Below are 17,782 nucleotides of genomic sequence, written 5' to 3' on the forward strand. Positions count from 1 at the left end.
TGGCCACAGAAGCATAGTCTTTACCGAATGTTCTTCTGGCCAAAAAGCGGTTCTGTTAGCTGGAATCCAAGGTTATAATTAGTCATAAATTTGGCGTCTGTAAGGTGGTATCTCCAAAGACACTCTCATCCATTTGTATCTGGCCGAGAAGGTAAATCCAATAACAGTAGATTTAGCTTTGAAGGATTTTTAATACAACTAAATATTTCCTTAAAATTTTTTATTCCCTATTCCATCCAATTCGTTGCGATGTTTCGATAAATCTCTCTCAAACGACGCCTACAGTTTAAGATCAACAACATCTGCAAATTTCAAGTTTTTATCCTTAGGGGTTGGCTGAGCGATGATAAGTCATCGAGTCAGCCAGTTAGTCAGTTTATTGCCTTCTATATGTAGAGATTATTACCGCAATATGTGTTTGTAGTCGGTTGTCTTAATACATCGAGTAATCACCACACAGTTATGTAAATGAGGAAGGGAAATACACAAAAGAAATTTCAACCAGATTTTGATACCATTTTATTATGTAAATTTCGCTACATTTTGTTTGCTGCTAGTTTGCCAGCCTGGTCACTGTGTGCAGCACTCAGACCGTCCCCCATTTCAGAGGCGCCATGGTTTTCCCTTGAGCCAGCGAGCTGCATCGCGGCGTGCGGCTGCTCCATTGGCGATGACGTCACGGCGCCACTGTGCGACTGTGACCAGCGACTCGTCCTCCAGGGCGACGGCTGCCTGCTGCACCTGATGAAGGTCACGAAGATAAGGTGAAAGCTCAGTGTGGCAAGAGTACAACGGAAAAGGGGGATGAAATACTTAATCTCAATAAACAATTATATGATGTCCATGTGTAAATGACTGCATTTATTTCTGCATATTACTGATGGTATGCTACATGACATATAAACATTGAATGTAAATCTCAGGTAATAAAAGTAATAATTTCTCCTTAAAAACCATTGTAGTCCCCCCTCACCCAGTGCTATGACTTCTGTACCCTCTAGAATTAAATTTATTCACGCTCATGGACATGTAATTACAACACTATCAAAATATATATGAGTGCGATGCATAATCATAGAAATGTCTTCAGAGTAACTAGCATTTAGACGACTGCAACCATATTTTTATTTTAATATACTGGTTCGAAATTCAATATGCCCTTTAATGTGTTATTTGCAACATAAACAGCCCTGATCGTTCCATACAGAGAAGTCCCTAGTTTAATGTTTCTGATCCTTATAGCACCAATTTGTTTGTCTTTCACTCTCTTCTCCCCACCCTGTGTGTGTGTGTGTGTGTGTGTGTGTGTGTGTGTGTGTGTGTGTGTGTGTGTGTGTGTGTGTGTGCAGCACAGCCCCCTCCCGCCACTCACCTTGTCCAACATCTGCTCGTTGCGCATCTCCAGTGTGGCCAGCCTAAGCAACTTCCTGGCTGCCTGCCTCTCATCTGGCCTGCAAAAACACATTAGTGACGTCAGACAGGGGTCGAGCAGGACAACATTTTGGAATTTAGTGTCACGTCGGTATAAACCTCTCGATACATGAATTAATGTCTCTGTTGGAATATATTGGGATTTTGTTGGAGGAATCAGAGGAACAGATGTACACTGTCGTTTACGTGAAACAATATTCGTCTATAGTGGGATGGATGGATCAAAACTTGAATGCTAATGTACAACCTAGGGAAACTGGGAATGTTCGTTGATACTGAGAGACAAATGTTCATACCTATTCGTCCGTTGGTAGTGTTGGTTATATTATTTATCATTTATGTTTAAATAAACACTGCGGATGTCTCTGGATGTGTCTCGATGTTCCTGGATGTTGGAAACTTGGAAAGTATTCTACGTTGAACCATACAGACTGAAAACATACAAGCAGATGATCTAATAACGAGCTTTAATTAGATTATCTGCTCTGTCAAGACAAGTGCACGTTCCATGTTTGACTATCAAAGTTCATCTCACATTACCATTACTCATCAGTATTTTTTGTTACTGTGTTGCAGCACTGATGCTGTCTGGAGAGAGCAGCAGAGAGCCTGCTGAGGGAGAAGGTGGCTGTACCCACCTGGAGAGAAGATTTGTGCCGCCGCTGAGGAACTGGAGAGCGGATGGAAGGGTATGTCGGCGCTGCAGCAGTCCCTCCAGCAGCCACTGGAGGTGCTCTCTCCGGAAGCCGCCCTTGGCTCCAGTGGCGGTTAGCTCCAGCAGGCTGCAGAAAGGAGGCGCTTTGCACTCACATTCGAGGACACACTATTACTTACAGTCTTACACTCTGTGACACTTCAAGAACGGTCCTGAACTAAGAAACGGCATTAAAACAGATAATCCAAGATCAAAACGTAATTGCGAAAAAATTCATGCAGAATTTTTTTAAGTCTAACTGAGGTACAAGAATCTGTCTGAGTCCATTGCATATGCGCCATTTTAACTTATAGTGCATATTTATGGAACTGGGTTGAAAGATAAATCAGTAGCATCCCATCATCATACAGATAACGTTATGACATTGTACCTACCGTAGCCCATCCACAAACTGTGAGCAGGTGACCCCCAGCACGATGTCGTTTAGCTCAGAGACGATATCGGTTGTTTGGTACAGATCCATGAGGAAATTGTACGCGTTTTCCCCACCTTGCTGTGCACCATAGCAGTAGACGACACGTTTCAAGTCTGGTCCCACCCTGCAAAAAAGTAAGGCAGTTGAAGATACAACTTGAATTTCTTGGCGCAGAATGGCTCAATTTCTAATAAGGATCGTCTTTTTTCGCTAATAACATAGAATGTTCGGTAAACCTGTGATCTATGGTATGTGTTACGTTGGTGTAACTGGAAAGTCTTACATGGAAGAACGAATTTCTATACTCATGTTGTGGCGTCGTGTAGCATATTATATTATAATGTGCTAGTGACGTTCAGTAAGTAATTCAGCAATTTTTTTTTCTCGAGCAGTTTCAGTTGGAGATATTACAGCGTAAAGTCAAGTTCTGGCAACCAGCCGGGAACGATAGAGAAGAGATGGCTGCGAGAAGAAGTCAGCCAATCGCACGCTGACCGACGTCCCTTCAGGACGACAACGCAACAGCAGCGGCCCTTTTGTGAAGAGGACATAAGCGCCACGACCGACTGGTAACGGCCAGTTCAATAGCAGCAGTGTCAACTCTATTCAGTTCGCTGGTACTCTCTATGTAGCACAGACTTGGAACTGTTTATACTGAAGAAGATTTATTATTTTGTATGTCGCCCTTTACTTGCGACACATCTATATAATCGCAAATGTATTGTATCTTTTCATTTTGTAATAAAACTCTTCAATATGAGTTGTTTGTACGTTTATCTAGCGAACCGAGTAAGCAGGCTTTCTAGACACCACAGAAGAAATGTGGGATTTGTAGTGGGACATTATGGGATATTCCCACTTCAGCCCTTATAGTTTCATGAAATTTCGATAGGTCACGGCAACATATGTACCCTTCAAAATGGCCTCTGCATTCCAAGCAGAGAGCTGTCATTAAGTTTGTGTTGGTCAAAAACCAGACCCTCATAGATATTCATATGCACTTGCAGAATGTCTACAACCTGGAAACAAGCAAAGGCGAAAAGTCTATCATCATTGCAACAAAGTCGCGTGAATCTGTCCAATCTGCCACATGTCAGCCAGATGTACACAGCTGTGACTCCAGTATTGTTAGAACGGGGAGACACTCTTATTCGAAGTGACTGATGGATCACAATCAAACACCATAACAATGTAAGGCCTCCCACTAAGCTTTGCACCCGAGAGGAGCTCACAAAACTTCATTGGACTGTTCTTCCATCCACTATAAAGCCTGGATTACACATTTTCTGACTTCCAATTGTTTGGATTAAAGAAAGATGCACTCCATAGAAAGGCAAACGTGGTAAGGTAGTGTAAGGGTATTGCATGGAATAGAGAAAACAGAGAAAAGCGTTTTCTAGCAAAAAAATATGGAGAATGATATGATGTATTGGCATACTGCATAAAACCAAAAAAATGTGTTGCATTACGTATTGAAGGTCGCGTGTATAACTGTTGCTCATGGCCTTCATATAAATTGAAGGTGGGGAGATGAAGAAGGAAAGGAAAGGGGAGGAATCACTGCTGTTATCTGCACTGGGACATTGCGCAGAATCCGTGACGACAAGTGAAAATGCGTACTGGACCAGGATTCGAACTCGGGATCTCCTGCTTACTAGGCAGGTGGGGTAACCACTGAGCCATCCGGGACACAGTGTTGTCACCACTGCACGGACTATCTCGGCTCGCCTCACGGCCTATCCACGCTCCCATAGAGCACCACCTATCCGCTGCCCCTGTCGATTTCCTTCATACTCGCTTTCCCGAGATTCTCACACAGGAGGTTCAACTGAGAAGGTGGATTCTTTGCCCAGCTAGGCCTATCAGACTATATGAATGTGCCGTGTCTGTCCTTTCAGACATGTCCGAAATTCATATAATTACATGTACGCTGGTCCTATACCTATACTGCGTTTGAAGCTCTATCCAGTGGGGTATAAACGATACTCCAGTCACGTCTGGGTACAGGTAACTTGATGCATATGATGCCATTCACAGCTGGTTCCTTCTCTCATGCAATAAAGTAAACGTAAGGAACTTTATGAAATGCAGGCGTGTATTGAAAGGTAAATACAACTTTTCATTGATGAGTAAGTGACATCTGATGGCTGTACTTGAGTACTTGTGGGTTACAATATTGGTTACTTACTGGTATTACAGTTACTAAAAGAAATTTTTAGGACAACAGCTCTAGGAACTTATTTCTGATTTAGAGAAAGCTAAAAATTCGTATTAGTGTTTAAGGTTACAAAGTAATTGAGATCTTTTTGAAGTGCAAATTGTCTTACTGAAAATGGTTGCCTTATTACGTAACTGATGATGGATGTATTGGAAGAATGGATTTCGATATGAAACAGAGTATATAAAATTATGCTTCCTTCACTGTAGCCAAATGTAGGCGACAGTTTCACAGACTATCAATTTCTTTCATTCTACTTCAACAATAAGTTTTTAAATTATGTGTAGTTCAAAAGCTATATTGAATTTTTCAGGTAGAAACTGTAGTTTGTTGAGACAGTTCTCTAGCACTAGCCAAGATTCTCTGCACTCCATGACACAAAGGACAAAGCACTTTGAGCAGGTCACTCACTGGTTACTGGAGTTGCCGGGGGCAGCCATGAAGTGTTACAACTGCTCGTACATGGAACTGAGACACGACGGTTCACCATAGTTGCAGGCGATGCTGACAATGATGGCCCATAGAATGCGAGTCGTGTGGTCTTCTCCAGGTTGCTCTTGGTAGTGCAGCAGGATCGCCATGTGCTGGATCATGGATAGCACGAACTCCTGCCGGCATTTGTTACGTACAGATTAAAACAGTGGAGAGTGTTGTTGTGCTTGGAAAACCACATACAGGAAACACTAACTGCAATGTGAACAGAAACTATTTGCTGAAACCAGACTTAATGACAGACCAGTAAGTCCAGAGAGAATATATCGATTGCTAGTGATTTACTATTATTAATAATGGTAGTAGTAGTTGTTGTTGTAGGTTTGTGTTGTTTCTATCTTTCTTATTTTTCTTGTTGTTGTTTTGTAGGTGTGTTATATGATCCATAGTGTCGAGAGTTTTATTCTTTTTCAAATGGTGTCTGGAGGTTTCTGTTCAGGTTGGAGTACCTAATACAAAGCCGATGACGAGCAATTTCACCATTGCAATTGCTAATGTGTATGAAGATCCATTAGCCTGGTGAAAGAGCACTTTTTTGTGTGCCAATATTAGTCTTTCTTCAGCCAACGCAATTTTCAAACAATCCAACAAAGAATCGTAATAGGACCCACTTATCAATCTCTCTTTTTCAGAGTAAGCAACGAGGGTTATTCCTTGAGAGCCCCAAAAAAATCATTACCATGATCTTATGAGCTGATAAAATGGTCTGTACTTTCTTCCACCAGCCTCTATCAATTGTTTTCACAGCCGTTTTGACTCGGGTGTGTAAAGATGGATTCAGGTTTCATCAACAGTCACAGATAGGTGCAAAATGTCTTGTGGATGTGATTAAGCATCACCATACATTGTGTTGAAGTGTTGCGCCAGTTGCACTTTTGTTTGACTGTTAGCAATCGGAGCGCCCACCTTGAACGCAGCTTATTCACAGCCAGTTCTCTCTGCAAGACGTTATGCTCTCTCTCATTTGAGAAGCCTGCAGTCTCAGTACTCTCATGAAATTTTATTCGGCTGTCTAACACTACCATAATATGGATTTCGACAATTGTTTCCTTTGGACGGCAGGAGAGCGTTCGTCTTTGGTGCTTGTCCGACCACATTTAAATTCATTAATTCAAAAGTAAATTTTCTTTAGTGATGGTTCAGAATCCTCAAGAAATTTATCCAATTCTGTTCTTTGATTTGTGCAGAATCTAACACTTCAAGTCAAAATGTTTATCAAAACACTCTTTTACCTAATTTGAATCACAGTCGAACATTGGCCAGTTAGATGGCAGTCAACTATGCACTGTATGCTGTACATTGTTGAAATTCTTCATATGGTCATTGGAGTAATCAAGCTCACCAACCACAAAAGCGCAACAAAACTTTTTTTCATTGAAATTTACCTGACTTATCAAACCTCACTCACAAATATAACCATGTTGTGGAAAATGCAATCTTATAATGTTACAACTGCAACAGGGCTACAACAGACATTGCTGGTTTGACAAAAATTAAGGCTTACCACCTGGTCTTCCAGATCTTCCGATTTAATTCCATACAAAATATCTGACATCTTTGAAATGCAACGATTATTAACCCCGCAGTTAGGTAATGCTATGGAATGTATCTATCGATAAGTGGCTTCATTTGCATGCGCTATACTTGAAGAAGAAGTTTGTGGGCTTCCTCGCCGAACAGTGGCCATTACCAAGGCTAGATGCAGTGTTGCACAGTATAAGACTGAAGTCTCCTAGGCCAGACTACTTTTCAAATGGTGTTTATATTTGATAAGTGTCATCCACACCCCTGTTCCCACTTATCCTTAAGCCATATCCTCATCGCTCACTTGTGATCCTCATGAGATCCTATCATCGTATATAATGTGTCTTAATCGTATTTGGATTTGTTCTATCATTCAGCCTGTAGTAGAATCAACGATCATGACATGATCGCTGTAGAGCAAAACTTTCAGTACATTATCTGCAATGTGTTTCATGTAATGTTGCAAATGATGGAGATGAAAAAGTTTCTTCATAGAGTTGACCTATGTCCATCTCATCTTCAGTAATATGGATCTGAGCAGGCAAGATGGACAATATGCACAGCAGTTTACTTCCTAACACAGATTTCTGATCACACTGATGAAAATTCCAAAAAGAGTATATAAAAGGAGAAAGGACTCATTTCCTAAAACTTTTTCAGTGTGGCAGAACACCAATAGAATGAATTTCTACCTACACTAAAAATAATTTTTATAACAAAAATAATTTTTCAACACAGTTGTATCAAATTAAAACTACCAGAAATTAAGTATGAGTCTGAAACAAATATGGTACAGATTCTGCTGGACATGTGGTATAAGGGTACAGCTCAAATCAAGCAGGAAGTTGGCCTTGATTTCAGTGAACAGATTCTGTAGCTTCTGTGTACAATTGTGGGAGGATATATCTGGAAAAACATTGACATTTCTGTGGAGTGAGATACGTAGTAGCTGAGCAATGACTGCAGCAGAGGACATGACGAATAGATTCATCACAATTTATGAGACTACTGGCTAAATTAATGACAACAATGTGTACTCTTTATAACCAACCAATGTAGTTGTCAATGTAATATGCAGACTGAAATCTTCAGATAATGCAGTCAAAAGTTAGCACATTGCATAAACAGTATCAATGTAGTAAAGAGGTGAGAGTACAAGACACTTACCAGTCACATTCATGTTGAGGAGTAGCCAGTCATCTGGCTGGGCCACAGCCGGCATCACCACTGACAAATAATATTCAGAAACCGCCATTAAACACGTCTGGGCAGTGGAGAAGGATACAGCAACTCCAGTGTGGTACTTACTTCTGTGTGAGGTACTTGTTGAGGGCTCTGTAGAATGGTTCTGATCCCGTTATATTCTCCATCATCCAGACAATCGATGCACCTGCAACAGAGATACAAATTAGGCGAAACTGAACGGATCAGAAATGTGAAAGCTGCGTCTACCTTACATTTCGACCTTACATCACTGGAAAGATAAAAACAGATGACTGGAGTGGGAAGTCACGTTATCTAGATCCAGAAGATGTCACGTTATCTAGATCCAGAAGTTGTAGTACTCTATCACAGGAGTATCTGACTAATATTTAATCTTCTGAAATGAAACAATTAACAAGCATCGTTTTGTAGACGAAGTAGTGACAGTTGTCAATGAAAAAAGCTTATCGTGAACTCTAGATTCACCTTATTAGGCCGGCTGCTGTGGCAGAGTGGTTCTAGGCGCTTCATTCTGGAACCGCGCTGCTGCTACAGTCGCAGATTTGAATCCTACCTCGGGCATGGATGTGCGTGACGTCCTTAGGTTAGTTAGGTTTAAGTCGTTCTAAGTCTAGGGAACTGATGACCTCAGATGTCAAGCCCCATAGTGGTCAGAGTCATTTGAACCATTTGAGCATTTTCCTACATCAGTCATAAAGCAGAATATCTACGAGCTGCAACGAGAAAATGGAACATGGATCTCAATTACTTTCACATAAAACTTGCGGACTGATAGGCCGTGGTCAAAATATAAAACTCGGCCACGGCCCATCAGCCCGGAAGTTTTATGTGAAGACAATACCGGCCGTGAAAGCTTACATTGTATGATCATGCATCTCAATTATTTCAATCAATGAAATGTTAAATGTTTTGATATTATTTATCTGTAACTTCAAATGCATATAACATCAGAAAAAATACCATTGTCCATATACCTACGTTATTAAAGACATTATACCTCTATAATTACTCGTTTAAACCTCGCACTCTTATTGCTGCTTCTCAGTGCGTTAAGTTTAAGACCTGTTACTTATTAGTATCAACTGTCTGACCTTACATTGGTCCACAGTCATTATTTGACTCCACTTATTGTGAAACTTGGCTGCTCGTTCCTTATTGGCTTTGGTTGTGACGTCTGTCTGCCGTAGTTCTCGGCTTCTTTGAATTTTTGGTAATTGTACATTTGTTAAAAGTTATTGTCAACGTTTCTGCTAGATTTTACCTGTTGGAAGTACATGTTGAATATGGGGCAATTGTGTATTTATGAAGGGTTGTCAACGTTTCTGCTGGTTTGTACCAGTTAAAAGTACATTTCAATTGCATTTACTCTCAGTTTATCTTGAATTTTGTGCAATTCTATATTTATTAAAGGTCATTTTCAATGTTCGATTGCAGTGTGCCAGTTGGAATCTATATTTAAATCTTTTACCTTTCCAGTTTGTCCATTGGAGGTTCGAGTCCTCCCTCAGGCATGGATGTGTGTGTTGTTGTTAGCATAAGTTAATTTAAATTAGTTTAAGTAGTGTGTAAGTCTAGGGTCCGATGACCTCAGCAGTTTGTCCCTTAGGAATCCACACACATTTTGAACACAGTTTGTCTGTTTTGAGGGAATGTGTATTTTATATCTTAAGGAATTTTTTGGCGAGACTTATGTATTCATAAGCGGTATTGAAACAGCTACCATCAGAGGTAGGACTTGTGATCCTTCTTGTATTTGGATGAATGTTATCCAACTGTGTAACGGTTATCTAAATGTGCAAATTGTTAGTAATGGCTGGATTGTAATTCATTTGATTGATAAAACGGATTGTTGAACCTGCTTGCAGCCAAGTCCAATTGTTGTGACGTTTTCTTGTCTTTGAGATCTGAATACTTCCGGTTTCAAGCCCTGCTCCTAATGGTATAATTGTTCAAATTTGTTTTTAATGAACTGAGTCTGTTGGAACTTTGACTGCGAGAATTTGGATTCTTTTAATAGGTATTTTTTAAAATTGTAATGATATTATAGTCTTTAAGGAATAAAGTACGATACACGAAACAACAAATGACGAAATATTTGGGTCCACCTTCCATATGCTTCCAATCCTGGTTGTGAGGTACCACATTGTAAACGAAATTTTACTGTCGGCCAAGGGGCCTGTGGTTAACTGGCTTCACACAAGAAATTTTCTCTTTAAAATTTAATACATACTATATTCTTGTTCTGTTTTATGGTGATTATTTGTTGTAAATCTTTTGGGTGATCCCTAAGTTGTCTTTCTTAAGATTTTTTGGGGGTCCCCTTAATGTCTCAGACTTGAATTCGAGTGAAGAAATTAATCTGGAAGTGTATTAATTACTTTACCTGGCTAATTTATTTAAAATTTTTTAATTTTAAAATGTTAAAAAGGTCACTATTGTTAATGTTTTATTTCTTGAATTGGCGTGAGGTTATTATTACTGAATTTAACGGCTGTTTCATTTTGAACGCCTTTAATGGCAAATTATCTTCAATTCCTCTACCTGTTTTTCGAAGGGACCTATTGTTATGTGTATACTGTTAATTCCCGATGTTATTGAATTTGTTCTTTACTTATCCCTTTCAAGTATTCATGAGTCAAAATACCTGATCCACTGTTCACAACCAGAAGGCTGTCTCATTGATTGTAATACTGTACAAGTAAGACATATGATTTGTATCACGCAATGTACAAAACTGTGCACTACCCAGTAGATCAATCTGACCACTACGAAGGCATATGTGATGTTGACTGATTGGTGTTGGCAGTAGTCGCTGCTAATGCCGTAGCAGTATTCGTTTTTCGTTGGTCGCTTGCTTAGACTGAATCTCACCTTTTTCATAGAAGTACTCGTCGAAGGCCTGCTGAGCGGAGACGTTGGGGCTCTTGGAGAGCGGGTAGCTACCGGGGGCGCCGTCTGCCGGCATGGCGGCCTGCAGCACAGCGTTCACCACGAACGCCTCTCGCAGCTGCCACGAGGGCTGCACCTGTTAACACGGGCCGCACGTCACACTGTCGCTAGCTCCCTCTCGGTGGCCAGTGGGAGGCCGTGCGCTGCGAGGACTGCTCGGAACTCACCAGAGCCGCGGCGATCCACTGGAAGTAGGAGGCGAAGCCCTCGGTGAGCCAGAGGTCGTTCCACCAGCTGGGGCTGAGCAGGCCACCGAACCACTGGTGGGCCGCCTTGCGTTGGATGACGCCCAACACTCGCTCCTTGGTCGCCTCCGATGTGTACTAATCGTCCACCAGCACACTGCTCTCCCTGCAGACATCACCACAACATCACGCAACGTACCACTTCTACAGGATGGTTTAATCAACACAAAGCAGCTCTACTATCAGTTGAAAGCCAGAACGAAATGATAATTGCTTATTTAATAATTTAGGGAACAAATACGGTTCACGGTTCAGGCTACGACGTCCGATATCTTAATGAGATGTGAACGCCCACGTCAGGACGTTATTTCAGCTTGGTCTCGCCATGTGTTGAAGACACTCACCACAACACTCCGTGAACACCCTGCAAGTCTTGCCGAGCCTCCGCGCCCTCACAGACTGCCACTGGTCAAACTCACATGGCGCGTCTTCCCCATTCTACACGCGGAAGGCACTCTCACTGACACTACATGAATCGTGCATGTGTCTGACTAGCAGTCATTCATCGCCAGGTGAAGCTGCGGCACCTGGACGTATTTATATCGATAGTAGATCGGTGGTCATAATGTCCTGGCTGCTCAGTGAATGCTTTCTCTCCCTCTTTATTTTCCACTTGTGACATCGGCAGGTATACCTGAACTATCGTCGTAAGTACCGGTTTGTTGTCGATTCTGATGAGAACACCCCATCACTCAGCTGCTCCCATTAACTCACCCTCTGCCCTGCCTTCCTGTTCATAAAAAATCCTACTCCCGTTATACAATCTTCTGCTGCTGTTGCTTTTACCCTCTACTCATCTGACTGGAAATCTTTGTCTTCTTTCCATTTCACTTCACTGATCCTCACAATATGGAGGTTGAGCCTTATGCACTACACGGTCATATTGCTGCGTACTTATTCTAAATCTGTTCATAAGTGTTCATGATCTTTTATGTACGTAATTATGTTTACCATTCTCTCCTAGGACAAAGATCAGCCTGTATTACGTTCCACTGCGATTAGAATTTGTGGCTCCGTGTCCGACAAGGATGATGAACAACGTGGCTTGACACCTTTCAGTATCGCTTTCACTTGTTAACTGCAGATCGCCATCGTTATACTTTTCGTGTGCCTCGCGGAATGGCCGCTCGGTTTGAGGCGTCATGTCACGAATTGCGCCGCCCCTCCCGCCGGAGGTTCGAGTCCTGCCTCGGGCATGGGTGTGTGTATTGTTCTTAAGCATAGGTTAGTCTAAGTAGTGTGTAAGTCTAGGGATCGATGACCTCGGCACAAATTTGAACATTTGAACTCCTCATGCACAATGTCCGCACTTTCAAGCGTTTACAGCACCACATTGCACTGACTGATATTGCAGAAGCGTTAAAATTTCATCCGCCACGTCTTTCTCACTGCGAAATTCCTTGGGTTTCTATCTGACGAAATGTCAACTTCGCCAACTGATGCTGTAAAAATAATGCAATGGCTACTTCGTTTACCTTTGCCATTGCTCTGCATTGTATCAACACCACTAGCACTGTCTGTTGTTACTCGTAGAATAAACAGTTCAGCTACGCTCCGCAGCCTTATGCTATGCTCACCATTGGCTACGTCCAGTCAAGGCGCCCAGTACCATTACCAACAAATATTACCGTTGCATGGTAGATAATATGTAGGACGTCGAATGCCGTAAACATCATTGGCGTTTTGCAACCTCGCACTCAAAAGGTTCCTTGTAAGAAACGTCATTATGCTTAGGAAAGAAGATTAAAGTACAGAAATGAACTATCTTGGTGTAACGCTAAATATAAACAAACAATCTGACGTGGGAAACTTTTAAAGTTTCTGAATTTACTTCCGTAACTATATAAATAACTTATGTTTCCTTTATGTTTCTAAGAATTTAGAAGCCATAAAAAATATAATTTCTGTTAATTTTGTCATTACCCCAAAAATAGAAATTGCATAACTTACTAATATGATGTACTGAAATTTTTAGATTATTCTGGAAGCAATACTGTTTTACATATACATCGAAACGCGTGCCAAAACACTCACTTCTCGTTATCTCTCAGTGTTGGGTCAGCCAGGCTACGATCTCTAAGAACTTCCTCTGCACATGTAACATGTATTTTGTTTTGTGTCTCCTGTGTGGAAACACTGTATCTTTTATTTTTGTGAACAAATCTTCTTGTAATCACACCGTGTGATAAGAATCCGTCGAAATAAAAAGGTTAAAGTTAAAGCACAATAAAATGCTTCAGCCGTTATAATAAAGTGCCTTGATGAATCTTAATATAATGGTGTCTGTTATCTGTAATTTTCTTCTATACTCTGATGCCAGATGAAGATAAATACTAACATATCATCTTCTCTTGGAACAGTAAATAGTAAACGCAATATTAGCGACACTCATGCGAAGTGCATGCATAATGTTTTATTAGTCTAACCAAAAGGGGGCAGTTATAAGTTGCAAAGATGTGAGTTTTATTAAGAACAATTAGAAAGCATTTTCTCAATTGAGGTCAATTAATTATTTGTATGGTCGTAACCAGTAGAATTTATCATTTCAAACACAAACGATGCAGAAATGTGTTTGCAATGAGAGATGGCTCAGTAGGTCTGTCAAATTATTGTCTGCACTGTCCGTGCCTTAGACGAGATTGATCTTGTCCTTACGTGTAGTGTGATGATGCCCAAGCCGCTCATGCTTTCCTCTATATAGCCAGGTACGGCCATATGATCCATCTTGTTGATATCATAATATGAAAGGGGCACGCCCAGCAGCTGCTCCATAGCTTCCACAGAAGGAGGCCCCATGTAGCTCGCGAAACCGTTCTGGTCGCTTCTGGAGGTCACTTGCCAGACGACAGTGCTAACGTCCCCAGACGACACCCTACCAACCACGTCGTGCAGTACCCAGGACAGCTGGTAGGCGCTGATCGGGGGCGTCTGTTCCAAGTAGTAGCCACGGAAACCCTGAGCGTCCAATCTGAAAATGACAAGTGCTCCACGTAACATTTTGTGAGCTTCTGGAAGTACATATATTTACAATGTTACACCACTACTATGCAGCTGACAGAACTTAGAACGTTGAGTGCATCTACATCCATACTCTCATAAGCATTGTAATGTGCGTGGCCAACATTCGAACCACTTTGAAATCCTACCAAGCGTATCATCCGTAAAAAGTATTAGGTAACTGTTGTCTGCAAGCTCATTAATTTGCAACATGACGGCTATGGCCCCAACATATTTCCATGGGCCACGCCTGCAGTTAAATCTACATCCAAGATTACATGCTGTGACCTTTCTGAAAAGGAATCATTATTTTTCACAAATTTAGGTTGATGCAGCATACGATCGTGTTTTTGTCAATAATTGTTAATATGCCACTGACTTTGAGACGAATGATTTTTGTAAGTCAAGAAATATTGCTGCAACATGACTGCATTGAACCTCGAATTCTGAATGTCACGTGTGAAAAGCACCAGTTGAGTTTCGCAAGAGCAATGTTTTCGAAATCCATTCCGACTGTCAAGCAATAGGCTCTGTTCGAGATATTAAACGCATTGAATGAGAAAAAGATCTTCGAATGCCTGTACTTGTTTCGGTTCCTTCAGAGGACCTTACGACAGCAAAATATTTATCAATTTCTCCCTTCCTTTGCTTGCACACATCTTATTTAAATGTCGGCCATCACTATCCACGAAACTGTTGTCATGGAAAGTGAAATATTTGCGTTGGTGCTTCTTGCTGACCGTATACTATTACGTCAGACTCAAACTACATAGCGCACATGTGATAGTGGGAGGCAATCACTTTTGCTTACTCATCATCGTAAATGCTCCGTGCGTTGGACCTGTAACCCCGGTAAGTCTTGGGCCGCAGTCGCATGTTGAGCTGGTAGCGCGCCTTCAATGCTGGTTCGTCGTAGCACGGCAGTGCTCGCCGCGCATAGTTCGGCATGAACTGCGTCGCATATACGGCCCTGTGGACACAAGAGCATATCGTGGCAGTTACGTTGTAGTTGAGGCGCTGCCTATATATTTTACTCATGTCATCGTACAGTAGAACGAATTTACCAATAACATAAGGGGATTGGGCATCATGATCATACAAACTGAGAAATTCACAGCAGACGGCCTTTCACTTAACTGTATCACCAGATGTAAGTTTGCTTGAAACAAGCTGAGTAACGCGTGCAGAAGACGTATTTCAACAGCTACAAAAGATGATCAAAAATGAAAGTTAGTCTCTAAGAGGCCCGGCTACAGCAAATGTGCGGAACTATAAGAGAAATGAATCAGAAAATCTGAAAAGAAAACTCTATGATATACGATTTACAACGAACTCTGCAACGTACGAGTGGAGATCTAGTACTGGGAACGCAATCAAATGTCTAGCATCTATAGGAGCTGTCCTATAACCAAACCTTATAGCTGAATTTTCGACATGCACCACTCATATTTCATTGGAAGGAGATTCCAATCAGAAGCTGCCACGATCATGACAAAAGAACAAAGAAATTCGATTGAGAAAGTATCTGATAATGTGCTCTGTGGACATAGATAACTATTCTCTGCAATGTATCGTTTTTAATCTTGCCGTTGGTACTCTACTCTATGTCACCTCCTTCCCTGATAAAGTTGTGTTACTGCCCATAAATGCTACAGTGAAGAGTGCGAAATGAAAGACAACATTACACCACACAATCAAACCGAATAAGAAACTCGTCGTGTTACACGTCATACTGAAAATCAGAAAGCGCAAACTTCCTACTGTGAACAGTTTCTATTGATAAATAAACACCGAGAAGAAATACCTGCTTTTTAAACATGTCTGAATCATTTTGTGACTTTTTTCTGGTGGGGAGATTTCACTGTTCTTCATTGATTTATGTACTATAAGCTCAAAGTAATGATGATAATGAATTGCTATATTTGAACATAACATGATATCGTAAGGAAGAGTTGGGGATATAGCCAAAGGAACGTATCACTTTGTAGCCGAGTTAGGATATGTAATATCCATAACGTCTTAGGACAAGAGAATGAAGTGTTGACTGAACTGATAACACATGTCTCCGGATAGTACGAATGCATCTTCCTCTATCATTCCCCCCCCCCCCCCCCCCACTCACCACAATAGCCTCCTGTAGTTGCCAGTAAGACAAAGAGAGGACGCTAAACGAGCACCTAATTTTAAGTTGATTCCTTGCTTTTTACTATAAGAGAATAGAATATGGCCTTAAATATACCAGTCGACATTAATTTCATTTCATGCACATCAACCCATCCTATCACTATTATGCTTCAAATGAAGTGGTAGTCTCAATAATTATTATTAGTTAAAGCATGCTAATAATCAGTTACAAATAATAGTCAGCACCTTAGAAAAGAAAGTAGATTAACATATTTAGCTAAGAGCAAAAAAGAAACTTGTTTGAAGGAATTGGTGGGAACAAACACAAGTAGAAAACTTTTCTACAAGCATTGTACAGGACTATGAAAGGTTTTGACAGAAGGTGGATCAAAAGGTGCAAAACAGTACATGAAGTGGATATTTTGATTCTCTGAAAAGCGGACGCTACAGTACGCACTGAATCTATCCCTTACCTTTACAAAATAGGCGCCGACTCCGAAAAGCTTCCAGACATCGACGAAGAATAGAAAATATTTACATATACTTGACTGAGCCGCATTTATCGATTGCCCTTGACGTATTTGCTAGTAGTTGTGAGAGGAGTAAACATATCTTTGGAAAGTGTGCATTAGAACCACCATACCACTTTACATGTAGCTGAAATTACTAAGGTTGCAGTACATATGAGAATACATGCTACGTTTTATTAGTGACCTCTGATTTCTACGGGTTGTTACCAGCTCACACGCTACTACTCAACTAAAAAAACTGCAGTCGTTGATATAGCTGCTAGTGCCCTCTCTGCCTGACTGTCCTATGGCCTCCAAGTTAGACAAGTCTCCCATTATTGCTCGTCTACAACAGCCAAATGTGTACACATCCAACAACTATCTAAGCATGCATTTGGGCAGTGTTAGATAATACCTTGCATGAGGATATTTTGTAGCTGCCGGGTAGTGTTATAGCCTATTGCGGTTTCTAAGGATCAAGAGCAGTGTCTCGCAATGTGTGTCTAATGCTGACAGCACTGTGGCCTGTATCATACTTACTCTTGCCCGACCCGCCCTTGATAGTCATAGCGAGAGAAGCCGGGCTCCCTGTTGCCGATGTTGCCACTGAAGCCGATGTCGAGCACCAAAAGGCTGCCCTCTGCCACCTGCAACATGGAGACGTGAATGACCCATAATGCAGCCCATGGTACACTTTGTTAGGTACTGAGGATAGAGGTTAGTTCAAGTGGAAAATTGTGAGAGAAAGAATTTGATGACATCTAACATCTAACTCCACAAACCATTTCCACTAGCTGGTCTGTTCTCTCAGTGAACGACCCAAATGTTTTTATTCCCATCATTTAGTACCGAAGTAACTCAACTATTATAGATTATAAACTCGCTTTAAACTCGTCAGCGTGTCCCGTGAAGTCATCTCGGAACTCGCTGTCCCCGTGT

General features: G+C 41.3%; 1 protein-coding gene across 1 annotated transcript in view; it reads right to left on the reverse strand.

Moving 5' to 3' along the window:
• Nucleotides 1-603: 603 nt before the first annotated feature.
• The window catches only part of LOC126355662 (puromycin-sensitive aminopeptidase-like protein), a 32,141-nt gene continuing 14,962 nt past the window's right edge, over nt 604-17,782 (reverse strand). The window contains exons 5-14 of the mRNA XM_050006025.1: nt 17,384-17,490; nt 15,022-15,180; nt 13,869-14,181; nt 11,136-11,291; nt 10,891-11,044; nt 8,104-8,185; nt 2,521-2,685; nt 2,070-2,213; nt 1,373-1,451; nt 604-741 (exon numbers count right to left, since the gene is read on the reverse strand). Coding sequence (XP_049861982.1) covers nt 604-741; nt 1,373-1,451; nt 2,070-2,213; nt 2,521-2,685; nt 8,104-8,185; nt 10,891-11,044; nt 11,136-11,291; nt 13,869-14,181; nt 15,022-15,180; nt 17,384-17,490 — 1,497 coding nt within the window. The remainder of the gene's footprint in view (nt 742-1,372; nt 1,452-2,069; nt 2,214-2,520; nt 2,686-8,103; nt 8,186-10,890; nt 11,045-11,135; nt 11,292-13,868; nt 14,182-15,021; nt 15,181-17,383; nt 17,491-17,782) is intronic.

The sequence above is a fragment of the Schistocerca gregaria genome, chromosome 3 (genome assembly GCF_023897955.1).
Source record: "Schistocerca gregaria isolate iqSchGreg1 chromosome 3, iqSchGreg1.2, whole genome shotgun sequence".
Classification (NCBI taxonomy): Eukaryota; Metazoa; Arthropoda; class Insecta; order Orthoptera; family Acrididae; genus Schistocerca; species Schistocerca gregaria.